General features: G+C 34.8%; 3 protein-coding genes across 3 annotated transcripts; 2 read left to right on the top strand and 1 right to left on the bottom strand.

Annotated features, from left to right (window-relative positions):
• Window positions 1–2,182: 2,182 nt before the first annotated feature.
• Window positions 2,183–12,192, top strand: Tsp_11983 (putative kinesin motor domain protein). Its single transcript, XM_003371320.1, is given in 42 exon segments — window positions 2,183–2,191; window positions 2,687–2,804; window positions 2,874–2,947; window positions 3,005–3,084; window positions 3,165–3,336; window positions 3,484–3,662; window positions 3,722–3,833; window positions 3,903–4,046; window positions 4,194–4,281; window positions 4,339–4,417; window positions 4,469–4,614; window positions 4,694–4,829; window positions 5,030–5,147; window positions 5,161–5,240; window positions 5,295–5,386; window positions 5,447–5,705; window positions 5,860–5,941; window positions 6,083–6,181; window positions 6,235–6,342; window positions 6,404–6,493; window positions 6,530–6,686; window positions 6,703–6,795; window positions 6,824–7,004; window positions 7,406–7,668; window positions 7,935–8,114; window positions 8,176–8,365; window positions 8,420–8,598; window positions 8,627–8,694; window positions 8,827–8,888; window positions 8,962–9,185; window positions 9,245–9,317; window positions 9,431–9,515; window positions 9,600–9,688; window positions 10,119–10,206; window positions 10,217–10,286; window positions 10,615–10,760; window positions 10,824–11,111; window positions 11,151–11,245; window positions 11,324–11,489; window positions 11,574–11,657; window positions 11,872–11,991; window positions 12,043–12,192. The coding sequence occupies 42 exon segments, from the start codon at window positions 2,183–2,185 to the stop codon at window positions 12,190–12,192; spliced, it is 5,316 nt and encodes a 1,771-aa protein (XP_003371368.1).
• Window positions 12,193–13,169: 977 nt separating this feature from the next.
• Tsp_11984 (putative zinc finger E-box-binding homeobox 1) lies at window positions 13,170–15,665 on the bottom strand. Its single transcript, XM_003371319.1, has 3 exons — window positions 15,573–15,665; window positions 14,856–15,243; window positions 13,170–13,897 (listed from the first exon to the last, which is right to left on the bottom strand). The coding sequence occupies exons 1-3, from the start codon at window positions 15,663–15,665 to the stop codon at window positions 13,170–13,172; spliced, it is 1,209 nt and encodes a 402-aa protein (XP_003371367.1).
• Window positions 15,666–21,278: 5,613 nt separating this feature from the next.
• Window positions 21,279–22,476, top strand: Tsp_11985 (putative C2 domain protein; the record flags this gene model as incomplete). Its single annotated transcript, XM_003371318.1, has 3 exons — window positions 21,279–21,291; window positions 21,386–22,236; window positions 22,350–22,476. Coding segments are annotated over exons 1-3 (991 nt in total), but the record flags the coding sequence as incomplete, so codon positions are not given.
• Between the last annotated feature and the right edge of the window lie 81 nt (window positions 22,477–22,557).

The following is a 22,557-nucleotide window of genomic DNA, read 5'->3' as shown; positions in this document are numbered from 1 at the left end:
GTTTTGAAAATTTTATCGATTCCCGTGCACAAATATCATTCATTTATCAATGCATTTTTCCTTTAAATGCACCACATGTGAATCAAGTTCCACTGTGCAGTTTATCCAAATGTTGTTCATTTTACTATATTCTCCGCGAATGGTAATTTACAGTAATCGAACAGATGTAAAACTGCGAAGAAATTATTGCAAGTTTCTTCTTTCATAAATATTCACATCTGAATCAATTGCATCAATTGAAACTTTTGAAATTGTTTTTCTTTTCAAATTGTTGTACACTTCTTTCAATATCCGGTATGTATTGACATTTGAAATCTGAATAATACATTCTCTTGTATGTTTGTATAATGCGCTTTGGACGTGAAAAATAACAGCAGTTCCACTTGTGACGTTCGTTTAATTTAAGGTGAAAATTTTCTATTTGTCATTTGATCATGCATTGCTAATTTTTCGGTGATCAATCTACCAACTTGACGTCATCTGCATTTTTATTGTCCATTAAGATTATTTCCCCCTCTCTCTTATTTTTTTTTCTTCTTCTATTATTCACCCTTTCATTTTTTCTTTTCAATCGAATGGAAATTTTTTGATATTTCAATTTTGTCGTTCAATAGCAACAATCTTCCACGTGGCAATTTTAAATTTTTCAATTTTTCTCATCATTATACATAGAGATAATGAAATAGCACTCGCAACTGGAACTTTGACTATCAACAGTGACAATGTGCACTTTTTCTCTTTATTATATACGAATGTTGTATAATTTCTACGTGTGGGTGTAGTATATATAATTGAGAAAATTTACTATTTATTAAAATGCCCGTCCGTGAACACACTTGTCAACGAAACTATTCATTGTCTAGCAATTTGTGATGAGCGATTTGCAAATGAATTGTCAATTGCGATGAAATGTTTTTTCACAAGTAAATTATTAATCCACATTTTCCAACGGCACAACATGTATATAAAAGAAGTTGCTCTTGTTCGGAAATTGAAGCTTTTTCGTTGGAATTTATGCATCTGTTCGGAGTTCAAATGTCCAATTGTGCCCGTAATTTAATGTTGATTAATGTTCGTTTTTGACATTTTAAATATATTTAAATTTGCACAACAGAATAATGTTCACAATAATTAAATTGCAAAATGTCTAAAAGTGAACGTTGGCATTTGGTCAAGTCGATACAGGGGTAAATTATTGTTTTGAATTATTCCATTTGCAATCTTCTTCTACTGAACAGATACGTACGGAATTTCAGATGACATCTTAAAAGCATTCCATGTGTCGTAGGAATAAAAAGGAATCCTCGAAGTGCAAGGCTTGTATTGAAAAAAACAAGCTTGGATGCCGTTGTTAATTAATTATTTTAAAAACGGTATATTCAATTGCTTATTTCTGATGACAGCAAAGTTGACCAGAAGAGAGAAGTCGGTTTCGATCATTTTTTCATTAGGCAAAATTTGTTCAATAATTTCCCTCAATTGAACACACTTTTCTTTATGACGTCAGCCAAGAGGAGAACTTTGGACTAATTGGACAACGTCAAAATTGAAAAAAGGTTGAACAGAATTGGTGGAAAAAGGAGTCGAGCAAAATTGTCAATTAAAATTGGTAGGTACATCGATTCAATATTGATTGTTTTTCCAGTTGCTGGCTGGTCAACGGGTTGGTGCTTCTTTGGCTTGTTTGCAAAAAAACAAATATGCCAATTCACAAAGGGACTAGATAATTGTTTGTTTTTGTGAAAGTTTTATTCTTGGAAAATATATCATCCGCCTGCCTCATGTGGATCATAGGATGTGAAGGGGAAGAGAGGGTGGAACTTTTTTTTTGATCGAACGCTTCCCTTTCTAGATTGCTGATGAGTGCAATTTTTTCCTACAACATAATATATTCCACTTTACACTTTTATAAATGTATACGTTTTAATAGGTCCATTTTAATGACCAGTTGGTTTTTCGCTTTTTCAAACTTTCCCACTCTATTATTCATTGAAAAATATAATAATAATTTATAACAAGATATAATTTAAAATTGCATATAATATTTTTGCGAAAATTATTCTGATTGTTCACTTGCTGAAATGCAAAGTCATTGGTAGAACTAGTTCACAATTGTTCTTGGTCATTTTTTCACATTTCATGTCAATTCGTACTGTATATTTTATTGTACTTGATTAAAAAAATGGTTACGGTTATTTGTTCTATTTTTTTTTTATAAAACCAATGCGTTTGTTGTTGTTCAGTTGGTCTTTCAATCTCCATTGCAATGCACTGGTTAATAATTTCAAATTGTCGTTTATTTTGCTGTTTGTGCATATTTGCTTAGCGTGAGCTTGGTATTTGGTGGTTTAACACATGCGTGCTGCTGCAATTATGATATAATGCACCAATATCTTTTTAGATGAAGTCGATTAATTTAGTTGTCGCTTTCAAATTTGCACGTTATGCTGTTGACTGTCTTCTAAGAGATTAAAATTTTCAATTAGAAGATTGAATTCGATTAAAGTTTTGCAATGATTTTTTGGCTTTTGCAAAACATTCATCAATCACTCGAAAGAACACTACTTATCTTAATTTTGTTACTTCTTATTTTTCAACAATGCGTCTTATTAATTTTTCATATATTGACTTTACTGTGTGCAAATTGATGTGAAAATTCTATTAGTTGGAATATTCTCTATTTTAGATTTCAACGTGGTCATCAATGACATCGGTCAAAGTGGCTGTACGGGTTCGCCCGTTCAACAGTCGAGAAATTAATCAAAAATGCAAATGTGCAATATCAATGGAAAATCAACTAACAGGTCGGTACTTTATCAGTGTTTACTTTGTTTACCCGAACGTTATTCATTCGATCCTTTACTTGTTTTTAGTTATTCATGGCAGAAAGGATCGACAAGAAAGAACGCATAGCTTTACGTACGATTACTCCTATTGGTCTGTAGATGTAAGCAAATTGTTTTATCTTTTTGTTTTTCTTTGCATTCTACCAAGTCATTTTCAGCCAAATCACCCATCATATGCTTCACAAAAAGACGTGTACAATGATCTTGGTCTGGAAATGCTTGATCATGCATTTCAAGGGTATAATTATTATTAAAATTTGCAAAATTGATCGAACATTTCCACGCGTGAAAATAATCGAAACATTCCCTTTATCTCAGGTATAATGTATGCATTTTCGCTTATGGTCAAACTGGTGCTGGCAAATCATTTACAATGATGGGCAAGCCTACTGAAGAAGAGCAAGGAATAATACCACAGTTTTGCAAAGATTTATTTTCTCGCATAAGTGCCAGCGTTCAGAGCAACGAAAATTTGCAGTTTTCTGTCGAAGTAAAAAAATATTGTTTTATTGTTATTTATTTGTAAAAGTATTGCGGTTTTTATCAGTGTTTGATGATGTTAATTTGTTTTTTAAGTTCGAAAAAGATGCAAAAGTTTTCTTTTTTTAAAAAAATATTTTTATTCCTTTCACTTCAGGTATCTTATATGGAAATCTACTGTGAACGTGTTCGTGATTTGTTGAATCCAAAAAATACCACCAATCTGAGGGTTCGGGAACATCCTCTCATGGGTCCTTACGTAGAAGATCTTACCAAATTGGCGGTAACAACTTACGAGGACATTGCCAATCTTATCGACGAAGGCAACAAGAGCAGGTAGTATATATCTCGTGAAATAATATTTTGCATATTTTGCGCGATTGTCCTCTATTTAGAACGGTCGCTGCAACAAACATGAATGAAACCAGTAGCCGTTCGCACGCGGTGTTTACGTTGGTAGTTACTCAACGTCGTCATGATTCTGAAACCGATTTGAACACTGAGAAGGTTTCGAAAAAAAGAATTTGAATATTCATCAATTTACTTTTTTATCTGTTTTTAAAAAGCTTTTGTCAGGTCAGTCGTATATGCCTTGTCGATCTTGCTGGCAGCGAAAGGGCAGATTCTACAGGCGCTGAAGGCATTCGTCTGAAAGAAGGTGCCAACATTAACAAGTCGTTGACAACATTGGGGAAAGTCATCTCTGCACTGGCAGAAATGGTATTTTTTGCTGTTCTTTGACTAATTTGCACAGTTCACAAAGATTTTGATCAGACAAGATAAATATTCCATTTTCAATATGCATATGTTAAATTTTAATTATTGATTTTTGATGCGATGAGTTTGTACATTTTTAAGAGTTCTCAGTCGGGGTCGATTGCGAAGAAGAAACGCAAAGCTGATTTTATTCCATACAGAGATTCCGTGCTGACGTGGATTCTGCGTGAAAATTTAGGTTTGCTGTCAACTGTCCACGCAGTACGTTTCTGTTCACTGTTCTACTTCTATTAAGGAGGAAATTCCAAAACGGCAATGATTGCGGCTATAAGTCCGGCCGATATCAACTACGAGGAGACTTTGAGCACTCTTCGGTATGCAAATTTTGTTATCTTGACCTGATTTGGTTAAGATTGCTTTTCTAGATATGCTGACCGTGCCAAAAAGATTGTTTGCCGTGCCGTGGTGAATGAAGATCCGAATGCGAAAATTATTCGTGAATTGAAGTCCGAAGTGTTTCGATTGAAAGAACTGTTGACCAAACAAGGAATCAATCCAGACAGTGATTTAGGTACGTATAGGTGCTCAGTGAATTCATTGCTCCCTTGCGTCAGTGTTCTTTTTTATAGCAATGGAAAGGAAAATTGTAGCTCGCCAAAATAGCGTGTATTCAGCAATGGAAGAGGATACTATCGATAGGCTCAAAGCATCCGAAAAGCTTATAGCAGAATTGAACGAAACGTGGGAAGAGAAATTACGCCGTACTGAAGCTATAAGGGCTTCAAGGTCTGTAGCGCATTTCGTCATCTTGTATAGATATTTATTTATTTTTTCTCAAACAAAACAGTCATATTGGAAAAATTTCAAAATTATTTATTTATTGCTATGGTTTGAAATTAATAACAGAAGGGTAAATGGAATCAGTAATGTATTACATGCACACTGTTGTTGTATTGGATAATTGTTACAACTGAGAATGGTTTCAGAGAAGCAGAGTTGAAAGAAATGGGCTTGGCGACACGTGAAGATGGTCAAACACTTGGCGTATTTCAACCGAAAACGGTACCAAGAATTTCTATCAAATCAGTTCATTCGTTTTGTATTGTATCTTGTGCAGGTTCCACATTTGGTGAATTTGAATGAAGATCCACTTATTTCAGAATGTCTCCTCTATTATTTAAAAGAAGGAACGACAAAGTACGCAGTTATAAAGGCGTTATAAATTCTGTTAATTAATCATTATTATTTCAGAGTAGGTCGTGCAGATGCTCCTGTAAGGCAAGATATACAACTTAGTGGACAATGGATTCAGACTGAGCACTGTGAATTTGAAAATAAATGCGGTAGGAATAAAGTTAATAAAAAAGAATCATGTAGAAAATTTGAATAAATATTATTAACAGGAGTTGTTGCGCTAGTTCCACAAGATACGGCAATGTGTTTTGTTAATGGCAAGACAGTTAACGAACCGACAGTACTTCATTCTGGAAATCGGGTTATTCTTGGAAAATATCATGTTTTCCGTTTCAACAATCCACAAGAACTGATGCAAAGTCGTTACAGCACTATACAGACAAGCGAAGAGCCGATCGATTGGTCTTATGCTCAACATGAACTGTTGGAGAAGCAAGGAATTGATCTGAAAGTAGAAATGGAGAAAAAGTAAATTTGTTTTTTAAAATGTTCATTGAGTTGGTAAAAATCATAAAAAGCGATTTTCCAATCCATAAACTAGAATTGACAGCATCAGAAATGATTGTTCTGTTCTGTTGTCATTGTATTTGCATAAATTCTTCTGATTTTTAATCTGTTTCAGAATAATGGAATTGGAAGAACAGTACAGAAAAGAAAAAGAAGAATTTACCATTGCTTTTGAGAAGCAAAAAAGGGTACGCGCAGTAACTATGATTCTGATAATTGTTCTTATGGATTATTTGAATATTCAGTCACAAAATATGCGTTTATATTGTTTTTCAGTTATGTCAAGATATATTGTTATGTATTGTGCAACAGATTTCTGAGATCACTTTTTGATTTAGGAATATGAGACAAGAATTGAAACGCTCCAAAAGCAAGTTGATTTAGCGCAGAGTATGATTAGTTCAACTTCTTCCATTTGTACATGGGACAGTGAACGAGTTATTGGTATTCAAAGCTTCGGTAAGGGTTGTTGAAAGTTCAATTCCATCAGACGGACAGTTCACTGTGTTCAGATGAAAACAGTTGGAGTGAGCATGAAGAAGCGCTTGCTCGTTGGGCATTCATGAAATGGAAATATTTCCAGTTTACATCGCTTCGAGTATGAATTGATGCAAATATATGACGACAGTTTGGTGATTTTATTGCTGTTCTTATTTGAGGATGATTTATGGGGAAATGCAATTTTTTTGAAAGAAGCAAATGCAATAAGCGTGGAATTGAAAAAACAAGTGCATCCTTTCGATACTTTGGTCTTTGCTTTCAACGGTAGAACAATTTATATTTAGGTCCAATTCCAATTTGTGTTGTTAACGGATACAATGTATTCACCATTGCCGCCTGATCTACTTCCTCCTGGTGAAGATTTGTCCTGTCGTCCGTATCCGAAAACTGTCGTTGCTGTGGAAGTTCAAGATTTGAAAAATGGAGCTGTTCATTTTTGGAGTTTGGAAAAATTAAGGTAACGTAAAACCGTTCAACTTGAAAAACATTTGGGCACTGCTGTGCACATTTATGCTTGGCAACAATGGTCTTGAAGTGACAACGGCGCATAGTAGTTTCATTTTACAATTTTGCTTAAGCCATGTTGTTGTCTGTTTACAGACAGCGTCTGACGCATATGCGTGCAATCTACAATGTGGAACTATATGTTAGTCCATTAATAACTCCAGATTCTACTCATGCAGAGCAAAATTTGTTCCAATGCTGGTCTGCGTGCTCGAATCAAAGTCATTTCAACTTTTGCCACTTGGCGCCCAACAGGTTAACATCTCTGCATGCATAGCAACTAACTCTATGCGCCTATCTTTCAGTTCTGCTTCTTTCTAAAGCACGCATATTTTTTGCACTTGAAAAGAAAAACAGTTAATTTCTTATCAGTTTTCTTTTTTTTTCTTTTGATTTTCCCACTGTCCATTTCTTATTTATTTCAGTTCGTGTATTTTTCACCACTGTGCTGCTTGCACATTGAAAATATGATGAATGATGATAATCGATCTCTGTCTTTTATCTTTCAGGGGTAGTAGTAGGAGAGTTGATGAGCGATAGAGATGACTTTTTTCTTTTTTGAAATTTTTTAAGCATTTCCGAAGCTTTCTGTGTTGCTGTTTTACATATTATTCCGTTTTGCATCTTATTTTTTTACAAGTTGTCATTTTTATCAGGCAAAGGCTGGAACTGATGAGAGAACTGTATATAAGTGAATACAGTGATTGTGGTCCAAATTGTACGGAGGCTATTATGGATAGCATAAGTGGGGCGGATCCCTTTTACGATCGATTCCCATGGTTTCGCCTTGTTGGACGTGCGTTTGTATATTTAACGAACTTGATGTACAATGTTGCGCTTGTTCATAAAGTGGCGATTGTGAATGAAAAAGGTGATGTTCAAGGCTACCTTCGTGTTGGAATTCAAGTTGTAGATAAAGGTATGGCATTTTGGAATTTCTTTTGACATTTATTCATGTAATTTTTTGTAATTTGGGGAGTTTGACAACAGAAAAATTAATGCAAGTAATTAAGTGTAAATAGTAATTCAAGTTTACAGGAGATTATTATTATTATTATTATTATACATCAGAGTAGAGTTTAAAATTAAAAGATGGCAGTTCAATTGATAAAGTTTTTTTTATTTTTTTTTTATTATGAAATAAATTATTTATTTGCCTCTTGTTTCATATTGTTATTATTTTAGAAGAGGAGAAGCCTGACATCAACAACAGAGTGCGGCAGTGCGCAAGGCTTACCTTTCGAGAAGAAAAATTTTTTAAGCGAAAGTTCCAAAAAGACATATCTAATCACAGCATAAATGCTCTGACTTTGGAGGACCGCGTCGTTGAAGGGAATAGTTCTGAGCAGCTCAATTTGAATACTGGTAGGTTATTTGATATGGTAATGATGTAATGATTCTTGTAACCAGATGTAATCTCATTTAGAGGGGCATGTCAAAAGCAGTAATACATTGGAATCATCAGCAATAATTGGGAAGAGCTTCGGCAAAACGTCTTCTGCTCCTCTGGAATTTCCTGCACACATGAAAGAAGATCAAGAATTTATATTTCGCGTTACTGTATTGCAGGCTTTGAAAGTGCCTCCGGAATTTATAGATCTTTTTTGCCAATTCAAGTAAGCATAAGTGAATACTGAAATGTACAACTAGTAAGTACAATGTGATTCTAGCTTTTTGCATCGACATGATGAAGCATTTTCTACGGAACCAATTAAAAACAATGGAAAAGAAGCATTGTCATTTTATTATGTTCAAAATGTAACCATTGACATTTATTACGATTGCGAAGTTTTCATTCCAATGTTATATTTAGCTCTCAGTGACCGTTTCCAAAGCTTTTTTGCACTACGTAAATCACTATCCTATTATATTTGAAGTGTTTGGTCATTTTCAACCCCAAGCTGGAACAGATTCATTGATTCCGATGAAAAACGCTCCTGGCAATGTGTTTTCACAAGAAAACTCTTCGTAATATATATATATATATATATATTGGATGAGCGCAGCTGATAGCTGCTAATTTTTTTCATTTACTTTGGATTTTAGATTTTCTTGCAGAAAAAACCCAGTTTTTCAGCCAGACCTAATGATATCTACACCGGTGAAATCTCACAGAACGGGCGCTTTGCCACTATCGAGGTAAAAACCAATGCGTCATAGCCCACGAATGCGTCTGAATGTCTCTCTAGTGTATTGTGCATGCATTTTTTAGTTGCAATCTCGTGCGAAGCAAGTATGATTTGTTGGTATATTTTGAAATTTGTGAATTAGCACAAAATGGAGAATATTCTCCAGCTTGTGTGGACCACACTCAAAATGCTCCGACACAAGGAGTCTTTTTGTTACATCAAGGCATCCAGCGAAGAGTGCGCATCACAATATGTCATGAGAAGTCGAATGATCTTAACTGGATTGATTGTCAAGAGCTTGTCATAGGTATTTGAAATTTTGATACTTTTAGTCATGTTAATAATATGCGTTTGTTAAATATTTAGGTCGTATTCGCAGCACGCCAGAATCGAATTTAGAAGATATTGACGTGTTGTCCCTGGGACTTTTTCCTGGACGGTACACGGAAGTTCAAGATGATGACAGGCAAAATTTTTCAGTGCACTGATAATAAATAATTAATCAAATGATCGATCGCAACGTTATTTGATTATTTCTTTTTTTTTTTATAGAGTTTATTATCAGTTCGAAGCTGCTTGGGATAGCTCATTGCATAATTCACCTTTACTTAACAGGGTGACACCTTTTGGTGAGCAGGTCTTTATGACGGTGTCGTTGTATATGGAGGTGATCGAATTTTTGGATTGTGCGTAGTAACATTTTAATATTTTTGTGTTTCAGATTGAAAATTGTACTCAGTTGGCTGTGATCAGCAAAGATCTTGTTGTCGTTTTGTATTCCAGAGATAGCAAGCTTTCTGCAGCTAGTCGGTAAGTTTTGTCATCATGCGCACACTACTTACTGTATTTACTGATTGATTTAATTGCTCCAATGTGAACAGTTTTTAAAGTTTTATCCATCGAAGGAGCAATTTCACATTTCAAGAACTGATGTCCGTTTACTTGTTTTTTTCCTGAATGCATGTTTCTGAGTTGTGATTTTTTACACAAAATATTATATACATATATACATATATATATATATATATATATATATATATATATATATATATATATATGTATATATTAATTTTTACCATATTGTTCATGATTAGTACTGTTACGTTGATATGTATCGTGTCCTGTTTATTAACATTAATAGCCTGAATATGTGAGAAGTTTTATTTAAAGTGAGTAATTAGCAATGTTGATTGAACTTGAATTAAAATTCTTTTTTAAATAAAACGTATTCTTATTTAAGATCTATCAGAAGTTTATTAGCTGGTTCATTTCATTATCCAGAACGAAATAAAGTTTCTGGTGTTTACGAACTTCTACTTAAAGAGGCAGTTGATTCAGGTAGCCCAGGTACTTGGTGGTGCACGTTTAATTACTTGTGGTTGTATTGCTATATTATGCGGTGTGGTGCGTGTGTGTCTGTGTGTGTACATTGAATGCTGCCATTTGCTATTGTTGTAAGAACTAATTTTTTTAACGATATTTTATTTATTCGTTATATTTTTACAATATGAAGAAAGATTATATAAAAGAAATAGAAAATGTGTGAGCAGTACTCACAGTGAGAAATAAATTAGACCATTCCAAATAAATGATCATGTTTAATGTAGTGCAGAAATGCATGAAGCAGTGCTTAATAGTATACTTTGTGTTTCTGTTCAATTTAGTGACATTTACAATTAGCTTGTAGTACATTGTTGTTATGACCGTTTTGGAAATACATAAACATTTTATAAAAGGTTCACTGCGAAGGAGAAGACGAGTTCTGGACACATCATCGACTTACGTCAGAGGAGAAGAAAATCTTGGTAACTGGCGTCCAAGAGGTGATTCGCTCATATTTGATCATCAGTGGGAATTAGAGAAGCTGACTAGATTGCAAAATGTAAGCAGATGAAATTTATTTTTTCTTTATTTTGTTTCTGAATTCCAACGATTCGTACTTTAGGTTGAACGAATGCGTCTGTTTCTGCGCCTGCGACAACGTTTGAAAAGTGTAAATTTGTTGGGCAAATCATCATCAGATGAAGAAGCGACGAATGGCATAAAAACCCCTGTATCGCCGACGGAACCAAAATGGCCCATTCCGAATCAGGTTACGCTAAATGATAAAGAAGCGGGAATAGTGAAGAAAATTTTGAAATTTGTTCGCCTTCACATACCGACAAACAAAGAACCGCCAACGGGAAATAAGTCTGGAGCGGTATGTCAAATGGCCTGTGCAAAAAGTGGCCATGTAAATTTTTGTGTAAATTAAAAATTGAATTTTTTGCAGGCAACAGATACAGCATACGAAACGGACACTTCGACATTCGGCAACAGTACCTCAGCTAGCAGCGTTTCATTTTCGTCCGGAAAATATACGTTTAGGTAAGTTGAAAATAAACTGTGATAAATGAAAAGTTGTCGTCTTTTTTATGCATAATAATAATTCAATGCTTTTTCAAGCGACGAATCTTCTTTTTCTTTTTCAAGCCACAATGATCTTGTTTCGAAAGTGAAATCACGTTCTAGTAGTGATTTGAAACACTTGTTGAGTCCAGAAGAAATTGACAAGCTGAAAAAATCTCTCAGCTTTAACAAACTGTCAACAGTTGGATTCTACATAGCTGAAGTATTTATTTTTTGATGAATTTATGCTTCTTCCACTCGTATGTTATTGGTTTATGTGCTCCTTTTTTTCATGCAGGTTTTTGAGAAACGCGTCGGTGTAGTTGTCTCAAAAAAGGGTTATATGAACTTTTTGGAGGAAAAAGCACGTGGCTGGAGAAAGCGATGGGTGGTATGCGTTTTGCTATATATATATATATCCCAGTAAACTTAGTCTGATCGTTTGCGCCGCGCATGATTTCTTAAATAATTTGTTGCCAATTTGTTTTTTTGTTCCAGATCAATTCGACAATTATTCCAAGAAACAATTTCAGAATTGTTTGTCTTGTTTTATAATTTTAGGTGTTATTTGTTTAATGTCAGTTTTTTGCAGAGTTTAAATTTAGGTTGTCAGAAGACCGTACATATTGTTATTTAACGATGAAAAAGATCCCGTCATACGTGGTTTAATCAATTTGGCGTATGCTCGAGTCGAATATTCAGAAGATCAGCAAGCTATGTTGAAGGTGAGTTCCGTCCCAGAATGATGGGAAAAGGTTTTATGTTTTTTGAAGTAGGTTCCGAATACATTTTCGGTGTGTACAAATCATCGCGGGTTTTTGATGCAGACGTTAACTAGTGAAGAAATGCAAGATTGGCTGTATGCTATTAATCCACTTTTGGCTGGTCAGATGAAGTCCAAACATGGCAAGCAGTCCGATTCTTGAGAAATGAAATCACAATATCTTATTATGAATTACTACTCTTGTTGGCCTCAGTGTTGCTTGTTCTGCGCTTTTGGTGTTCTAGCCGTTTTTTCAGTTATATTGCTGAAAATTTTGAGGCGTTGTTTAGGAACAACACTCATGCCGTCTTCCATCCTGTCATGTAACATAATGTCGTCGCTTTGCTTTTAGCTGTTCCGCTTTATTTTGCTTCTACACTGGTGCAGTGATGGTGTCGAAGTTGAAGTCAAGTTTTTTTTCTTTCATTAGAGCCTACGTCTCAGGTGTGGAAAAAAGTGTGTTTTTTAAGCTTTGCATAATATTAGTTATCCTCACAAGTGATATATCACAGCAGTGCTGCTGTTCGTCTGCGTATCTGCAGAGATAGACAGCATTGTGCAGAGGCATCTTCCACGTGAATAATGACGTTCAATTGGTGTTGCGATTGTATTCAACTCGCAATTGCTTCCAATGAAATAATGACTACGACACTTTTCATTTTTTGTCTGTCTATTAGCGCACGCTTTATCATTATCCTGAGAACTGTTTTCAAAATGCCTTTTCCGTCTTCTGCATTTCTGAGTGAAAGTAAAAAAAAACAATGTGGAACAGGGTGTTCTTCCTTGTTTTTTTTTCCATTCTATTTGCTTTTGTCGATGCATTTCATTCAACAGTTTATTTATTAATCTTTTTCAAAATTAAGTTTTTGCTATGGTAGGCAATAATAGTGAAAGGTGAAGTTCATTGAGCTCAGTTGAGCGGTAGATGTTGTTTTCGTAGTTTCATAATTTTGTTTTTTGCATTTATTCTATTTTATATTCAGTTTCAAGTACGAGCAAAAAAAATAAATTTTGCAAATAACAAGCAGTCAGCAGTTGAAACAGAACAATCGGCAATTTGGTTTTGTGTAAGTATTCTTCTTTTTTCTTCTTGCCTACTTACAGCTGCTGCTGTAGTATATTTTGAACGAATGATGTTTTTTAAGAGGTTGAAGCTTTTGCGCAAGAATTTTCAATGCCAGAATCGATGGTCACTTTCCGTATGTCAGCAGTTTGTGTAGTTGCGTCACTTGCCAACAGGTCAGTTTGTGCGTCTTGATCTACAGAATTGCACAGACGAAACCAGATGCATCGCAACTCTTTTCGGTCCCGTTGATCAAGCAGGCTCAGCAAAATTCTATACTTTACACTTTGTTGAAATAGACGAGGTAACCAAGTGTCGTCGTGCAATAGTAGTCTTGGAGAATTTTGCAGTTGAATGGCCAAAGCCGCTTTGAGACGATTGAAAATTTCTGTTCTGCACGACAACAATACCTGGGTTAGAAATGAGAACATCATTACGGAAAGAAATGCAACGCAGATGAAAAATCCTTTCACGGCATTTTTACTCTGATCCAATTTGTGACCTGTACCAATCAACAGCCAGCTGTAGATGTTCATTTCCATTGCTTCAACGATGCTATCACAAAGTGTCAGTCGGGTCAGAAGCACTGTCGCCAAAAATATCAGCACTGAAAAGCCAGTTGACAAAGCAGCGACAAGTCGAAAATCACTCTGAATATGCAGAAGATGAAAAATTCGTAACAGCAAAGCGTACAGTGCGGTTCCATAATCGATGGCAGTTCGGAAAAAGAGAAACAATCCTGGAACAAACCACACTGCGAGAAGAACCTTTCCGGTCAGTGTTTTCGGACCAGGCAGTTTGAATCCTATACGGGAAAAGCGCAATATATATATATATATCGAGGTAAGTAAAATTTTGACAACATTTGAATAACAGCAATTTTACATGATCAATTGCTTGCTCTTTTGCAAAACATTTCACTCTGAAGGTAAAACATTGTCCAAACATTGGCTCTGTTAAAGCGTGGAACATTTTCAACTGAGGGGACAGCTGATTTGTTCAATCACTTTAGTCATTATTATTGAATGAAATGAATGGATGATTTTTTTATGAGAAAATTAAAAAATCAGCTTGTTGTCACACACACACGCGGAAGCCACAATGTTCAAACTACGTTTGTGTCAGAATGAAATAATACTGAGATGGGAAATATTTTTAAACGGAAACCTAATTGGCAGTTAGTGTCTGCATACATATATATATATATCTGTGTGTGTGTGTGTGTGTTGAGCGTGGAAATGCGGATGACACGCAATAAAAAGAACTTTTAACCGCGCAAGCGGTGGAATAATGGAGAAAATTAGCACTAATTTCGTTAAAGCATTAAGCTGATGTTTGTTCTTAGCAACATGACATCATTTTCTTGCAATAATTGTCGTCAGCTGATCTCGAGCATCATCAGCATTCTGTCAAGCTAAAACTACTTACTTCATCGTCAACTGAATGTTTTTGTTTATTAATCATTGCTATGCCGTGAAATTTGAACTATCTGATGAAGTTCTCAATTTAGCTTTATCAGCTTCATAAATTCAAAAACAATTTGGCACTTCAGAGAAACGTAAACATTTGAATTTTACCCCTATTTTTCCATTTCTATTTCTACTTTCCATCAGGTAAACTGCGCGGCGAATTATTTCGCCAAACATTGACCTTATCTCGATAATACAAATGAAATGCAATAAACTTCCGTTAACAAGGTTGCACACAGCGCAGACATTTTGTGAGGAAAATGAAAATTGAATATATAAATACATCATACATACCCGTGGTAGAGATGGACGCGAGCACCAGTAGAAACATTTGAGAAAAGCAGACGTAGCCAGTATGCGGATGGGGATTTGTTTCCAAAAGTAGCTGTTCATACCAGTCGAGTAAATCCAAACTTTTATTTACCCAAGTGAAGTAGTGAATATCCTGGTGGTCTAATTCAAAGTGCAATCCAGCAATACGTTGTAAAATTTGATCTCTGCGATGTAAAGTCGCTTCGGCCAAACTGGCGTCGTGGTCGAGCTGTTGTTGAGCTTCGAACAGTGCGAGCAGACTGGCGACAAGCAATTGGGATAGGCTCAAAGCGGCTAGCAGTAGAAAAGGGGTGGAGTTCAAAGCGGCTCGAAAGCGTCGACAGTGTTCCAACAACGCGTTGCGCATGTTCTGAGAGCGAAAAATTGCCGAAGACCAAGCGCCTGAGGAGGATGTGGAATACAAGCTTGTCGTTTCGGTGAGATCGAAAACGTCGCTGACAATACAGCAAGTGTCTGTGGACATCCAGTTTATTTATTGCGAAAACTTGCCGTCACCGATGCACATCAACAGCAGCAGCTAATAATTTCCCAGTGATCAGAAATTTTCAAGCTTGATCGACGACACCGATTGACCAGCAAAGAGAACCCCGCCGTCGATTTCATAATCTTTGAAGACAAATGGGACCGTGTGGCGTCGTCAACTACACTCTTTCACAAATCTGTCTCAGCGTTACTTACGATGCCACCAGCGACATCTGTTTCGGTTTCCGTAGATTGTTCGTATTGCCAGTCAGTCAGTGGTGGAATTATCATTATTTCTTCAACATTCATCCGTTGCCCAGTTCTCCTTGTCCGAGTGGGCAAACATTTGTAGCAGAAAACAAATATTGTGAGCCGTCCAAATTTGCCAACTTTACCCTCCGTGCCGGATGTTCAGCACCGTTTGGTTGTTCAGCAGAGATGAAATGGAAAATTGTCGAAATACCAAAAATCCCCCACCAAGCACAAGTGGTGGAAGTGTTACCAGCTCAGTTCACCGTCAACAATTTCGGAAATTTTTCAAACTCGGAAAAAGTATATATATATATATAAATATAAAAAAAGCAGACAAACAAAAAGGTGACAAGAAGCAACAAACATTTGTGCATGAAAACTTCTCCATGAAGTTGAAAATGATGAACAGATTGACCAACTGATCAAGCAAAAAGTTGAAGTTATTTTATAGGTATAAATATAAATATGTGGTTGGTTCATATTTAATAAAAGAATTCAGTGACGTATAACGAAAAAATGACATTGCTGTTTAGCCGAATAACGGAAAGAGCTGTGAAATGCTGAAACATTCTTTTACTTAAAGCAGATCCGACTTGAAATGGATGACTTTTTCTACGTTGCATTAGAAAACGAAGCTGTCTATTATTATGCTTCAAGCAGTGATGATAATCATAAGACTACTAGAGCATAGAATATTTTCCTCAATATAATACTGCTCAGTCGGAAAAGTTTTACGCTGAATAAAAAACTGGTGCTATCCATGTTCACAACATTGATATTCGAATTTTACACCAACCATTTTAGTGTATTAAATAACGATGATAACTTGCATGTAAAAGCAATTGGCCATAAATATTATATAGCAGTTGGACTGAATGAAGCATAAATATTATGAAATTAATCATTTCCATATGCAGTATATTTGGACAAATGTTTTTGAAAACAAAATTGTTGTTGAATTAATATTATTTAAATGTTATTTCTAATTGATGTTGACAGTATATCCGTCGCTTGTGGCCCAGTTCATTAGGCTTAACTGCTTCCTCCAGTATCGATCAGTAGGAGTGAAAACGGCCATGGCGAAAAAATGTGGCCATTGCTCAATTCGAAGAACAAACAGACATACAGCCTCAGCATTTGAAAAATTGATTTTCACTAGTCCAACGTATAAACGTGCCAAGTTGGGCTGCTTAATCAGAAACTTGCCTTAAGCGGCAGCTTCGCTTTCTTCTCAGGAAGACGTTCATCAAGGAAAACAGGTTCAGTATGACGAGTTTCATCATAAAAGCAGCGTATTGACATCACATCGATTAAGAAATTAATCTATAAACAATTTCAATTGGCTTAAAGCCGAGGGAAATTACCGTCGATCCGCCTACGCTATTGGATTCTGTGTTGCTTGTTACAGAGAAGGCGAAGTGCAAGCTTTGCATTTACGACAGATCAGTTGACGGGCAAAGCAGCATACCTGCTGCTGACCGGCTGCAAAATAGGCTGTTAGTTTTATTCAAATTGGGCAACATCTAATATTTAATAATTGTTTAGTTAAAAATGATTTCCACGCGATCACGGTCTTTTGCCGAGTTCAGTAAAAGTGACAAATTTCGAGGTAAGTTTAAAAAAATAAATAAATAAATATATATATATATATATTAGCTTATTATTGTCACTTATGAGACTTTTTATCGAAATAAACAAGTCTTATTTCAAACAGTTCTATGATTTTGCTCGTTTTTAATTATTCGTCTAGTAGTAATCTTTGTAAACAATTATTCAAGATTGCAGGAATTTTTCATTTTATGGATTAAATGCATCCGTTTTCAAATTGTCCATGTTTATAGAATACATTTGAATCTTTTCCATTTCATCATTATTAATATCGCAAATATGAGCAAACGTACTTAACTGATTGATACTCAACAGATAATAAATATAGCTGCAAGTCATTCTATAGGCCATGTAATAATACTAAACAGAGGCGAATCATTACCATGCGTGTCAGTCAAGTGCAATCAATTTAGATTTAGCTCATCGACATTTTTCTAAATTTTTTCTTAAATAAAGCAATTTTATCATCCATACTTCAATTCACTGGTTTCGGTTTTAAAATTATACTAAATTTTTGAGACCCATCAACTCACTGTTCCTTTGTACTTGAAAAAGTTGATCATGCATGCCGGTGTTTTAAGATGATGATGATAATAATAATAATAATAGAACATTTCTGTTTTTTAGATACAATTTTAGTTATGCAGTGTGTAACAAAATTTTCTGCATGCTTTATGATATTCACTATTTTTGTACGCAAGATTTTTCTGAGTTATTATTTATTGGTTGAAAGTCACTGTTACGTAAGCATATACTCAAAGAGTTATCAATGCCCTTGTTTTTATGTAGGTATTGATAATTTTATTTTTTTAACAAGCAGTTTGCTGATAAATGTTAAATTTAAAATTATGCTGTTTTATTTTCTGTGAAATTTTGTTCTTTATGATTTGACACTTTTGATAGAGTTGCTTTCTCTTTGCATCACGCAAATTAACATTTTGCCTGCCCTTACTTGATTCGATTGATACACTGATATAAAATGCACAATGCTGTGCATATTTCATACATTTTATTTTTATCAACTTTCTTTATTTTTTAATGCATAAATAAACAATTCTTACTAAGCTTGTAAGAATGAATCTAAGCAGACAACTGCAATTCATAATTAATACATCAGAATGTTATTTTGCAATCACATGCGACAGCAAATTTAAAGCTACTTTTAGAATGACAACCAACAATGTGAAAAAGCGAAAATTCAATTCAATTTAGTTAAATAATATTGAAATACAGACACTGCTGATGAAAACTGATTTTAAGATGTTCATTGGCTCAGAACAACAACATATTATGCAAGCTTTGAACGTATATATATATATATATATATGATTATTTACAGAATTTTCATCGTCACAACTGAAATTATTGCCATCAGTAAGAAATAATAATCTATGATGCAATAAGAAATATGTTAATATAATCATGAGGGATTCATTTCTTTAGCTTACTTTAATTGTAGAATTTTCAATTTACTTTATGAAAATTATTGATCAAACAGTTAACAAAATTAGCATTCGTAGGAATAATAATAAATAGTGCAAAACAATTTATATCTTTCTGGGAGTGTCGTTTTACCGAAATCAGCGAAGTAAATTGATTTACACAAAACTTCACATTTAAAGCTTAGAAAGTTTGATTAGTTCTTTTGACCTTTGGAAATAAAATTAAAGTGAAAGAAAGCACTTTGCATTAAAAGTAACGATTCAGTGAGCAGAATGTTTATCATATAATTCAACAGTGACATCCTATAAATTTGCTATTAACTGTTTAATCTATTTTATTATACATCAATTTTATATGTTTCTTATGCAGTTGATTATTCAGGCAACCATGATTTAGCAAACGCTCACTGCATATTATTCTGTCGTATGAATTGTAAGCTATTAATTACTCTGTGTATTCACAAACCATTCGAGCAGAATAATTAAGAATCAAATGAAACTTTGACATGGTACTGCTCATTTGGAAAACATCAATCACGTGCAAAATGCGTGCCTATAAAAGTAATAAAGTATCATATTATTTATCACTCGTAATTAAACTTTAAATTTTTAAGCATCATGTTTCTCCTTTATTACAACACATATTAATATTTTTTCAATTACGCACGCATGACGTGAATTATTTTATTCAAAAATCAATGAATATCTATTGAAAAAGTAAAAAAGCAATTATTATTGGCTTGTCTTTCTTTTTTGTTCAATAAGCGGAAACTTTTCATTGCATTCAATGTTGCGCAATGTTATAAAAATAGCAACATTATTTTATTTGAAAGTTGTCACAGTCGAATGGCATTCTTTTATTATTTTAATCTTTTATTTTTTAAATTTATTTTAATTTAGAATGAGTTTAAAAGACTGCGAGACTTATTGAAATTGCAGCTATGTGGTCGTGTTGTAAAGCAACTTTGAATACTTTTTCAACTGAACTTTTTTTGCACTACATGATAAAATAAATTTACTATAGTATCCTGTTGCCAGACAATATTTAAATTTTAATAAATTATTCTTAAATTTTCAATAATATATTCACCATGGGATGATTGCTTCATTTTCATATACTGTAATATACATACTGTAATAAATCATAAAAGAAAATTTTTTTTCATTGAATATTTTAATGCATTGATAATTTTCATCATATAAAAGTGAACAACAGAGAAAAAAATGAACCATAGCTAACATGCATAGTTTTATTGAAATTATACAAAATGTTGTTTGAAATTACTGTTGCGTGAAGAAGAATGAATAATTAAGTACGTTGCTGTTATTATTATTGTTGTTGTTGTTTTGCATATGGTAATTCATTTGTGCGTGAAATATGGTTGTTAAAAATTTTCATAAGAATGATATAAAGGTTAAAATAGCGTTCTGTGTAATTGAAATGGCCTTCAACAGTGTTCATACGGTTTCAATAATGCTATGCATTTCAGTAATTCAGTCGATTCATTAATCATTTTTCTCTGAAAATTCTCTGCTGATTTGTTTTATGTAATAAAATTAAACAACGCAAAATTTTCTTCGTCAAAGTTTTGCACTGAAATGTAATTTTCTAGCAAGTATTTAAAACCTATTCGAGTAAAATCAATACAATGCTGCAGAGAGAGTAATATGAGTCGAGCAAGTAAAACGCAGTTGAATTTTGGCAGTTTAACAATAATGAAAACTTTTTTGTTGTTTATGTAAAAAATACGTCAAATGTGAAAAATATAAATCGATAATAAACTTTTATGAGTTTATTCAACTCTTTTTGTCTGAAATAAACATTTGGAATGGATATCTTTTCAACAAATTTGTCCTGTTATTACTGTAGAAGTATAGTTTTAATCTGAAAATTGAATTTCTTTCCAACTTCAGCACACTCGCGTAATAGCACTGTAATTTATCAGATAACAATTGTTTACACAAGAAAAGCTTCACATGTGTAGCATGCGTTGTATTAAGCTAAGTGGCGGATTTGTTACTCAGTTGATTGACTGATAACTGTTAAACCAAAAAAAAGAAGAAGAAAAAAAACAAACAAACTTGCACTCAGAGACATCAAAAACTTCCTTAATGTGCATCGCTTGATAATTAAATATTGATTTTGTTGTTCGAAATGTTCTATACTGAACCGTGTTCAGTGGAAAATTGGCCGAGATATCAATTTTTTAATGGTCTACTTTCGAGTGATTGTTTTTTTTTGTGGCTGTCAGGATCGAATAACGTTTCTCAGAGCGCAACAAAATAATAAAGAAAGGGAGTTAAAATATTATCCAGGAAACGCGATGACAAGCGTTCGGCTATTGGCCGGGGTTATTAGCTTAAAATTAATCTTCCCTAGTAGGGACTAGGACCAGTCGTCGATCCTGCTTTTGCTTCATTAGTGGGCATCGTTTTATCTGAGAGAAGCGAGTGCGTTGCAATTTGTGCGCATTGACGTAACCAAAAATTGTTGCCCATAAAAGCGCACACATCGTCGAGCGTTCCATTATTTCTCTGCTAGTCATTTGCTGCTCCGTTCAGCAAGCAGCAGGTGATGCTGATCGGAATTTTCATATCCAATTTAAACTGATCCATTTGCATGTTTTCATCAGGTGATTTGACTATTTTTTTTTCTTTTTTGCTTTGCTTTTTGTTCGTTGTTTGTTCATTTTTCATCAGTGGAGCTGTTGATGAATAAATTTTCAGATTCAAATTTGTTAACAACCGGCCTGTGTGTGGGTGCGGTGTTGCTGGTGGGCGTGGTTGCGGTGACGGCATGTTTCGCCAGCCGTCGTCGTCACCGTCACCGGTACAGTTATTTGAGTCCAATGAAAGAACCCCGTGAAACAGTGAGACCGAACGAAGTGAAGCCAGTGATCAGTTTGAAAAATGCCGCAGGTCCGGGCGGATTGAAGAAATCGCCATCGCCCATGCAGTCGCCGGAAAGTGTGGACAGTGAAAAGCAGCACCAGTCGGCCAGTGGGGGAGACAACGTTGGTGATGAGGAGTCGAAAATTCAGCGTCATCAGCAGGCGAAGCAGAATTGCGAAGAAGGGGGGAATGGTGAAGATGATGCGGACGAACAGCAGTCGTTGGCAGCGCAGAAGAGTAGAGCTGTTGCCCAGTTGAATGGGAAAGCCGACAACAGTTGTGGGATGTTGCACTTCACGCTGGCATACAGTTTCGAAAAGAATGCCCTGACGGTGCAGATTTGCAACGCATACGGTCTGCCCACCAGGCGAGGTGCGTTCACTGGCGGTAAGCAACTTGTCGACGCCTACGTCAAACTGCAGCTGCTTCCGGACAAGCAGCACAAAATTAAAACCCGAGTCGTGCGCAACACTTGCAGTCCAGTATATGATGAGGAATTCATTTTTTACGGTATCAATTACAATCAGCTTCAAAATACGACATTGCATTTTGCGGTCGTCGCTTTTGATCGTTATTTGCGTGATGAAATTATTGGAGAAGCTATATGCCCTTTGAACGAGCTGGAACTGAGACAATCCCAGCAGACGGTCGAAATGGAAGTCGAATTGGTCAGCCACAACTGGAAGGTTATTTTATTTTTATCTGTTTGATTTTCTCTCTTACTCTGCGTTTCAGGATCGAATTTCTTCATTTTTTACAAAGAAAATTATTATTAATAATAAATTATGTTTATTTTTAGTTTCAAACTGTAGAATCTCGAGGTGAACTTTTAATTTCCATCAGCTACTATCCATCGACAAATAAAATCAACACTGCTGTGCTGAAAGCACAGAATCTTCCAGCATTCAGTTTCACGGGTGTTGCAGGTAAGCATGCATTCATATTATTAAATACATACATATATATATATATATATGTGTGTGTGTGTGTGTGTGTGTGTGTGTGTG

The sequence above is a fragment of the Trichinella spiralis genome (genome assembly GCF_000181795.1).
Source record: "Trichinella spiralis strain ISS 195 chromosome Unknown Scfld9, whole genome shotgun sequence".
NCBI lineage: Eukaryota > Metazoa > Nematoda > Enoplea > Trichinellida > Trichinellidae > Trichinella > Trichinella spiralis.
Note: the sequence above shows the minus strand (reverse complement) of the source record. Positions and strands in the feature narration are given on the sequence as shown.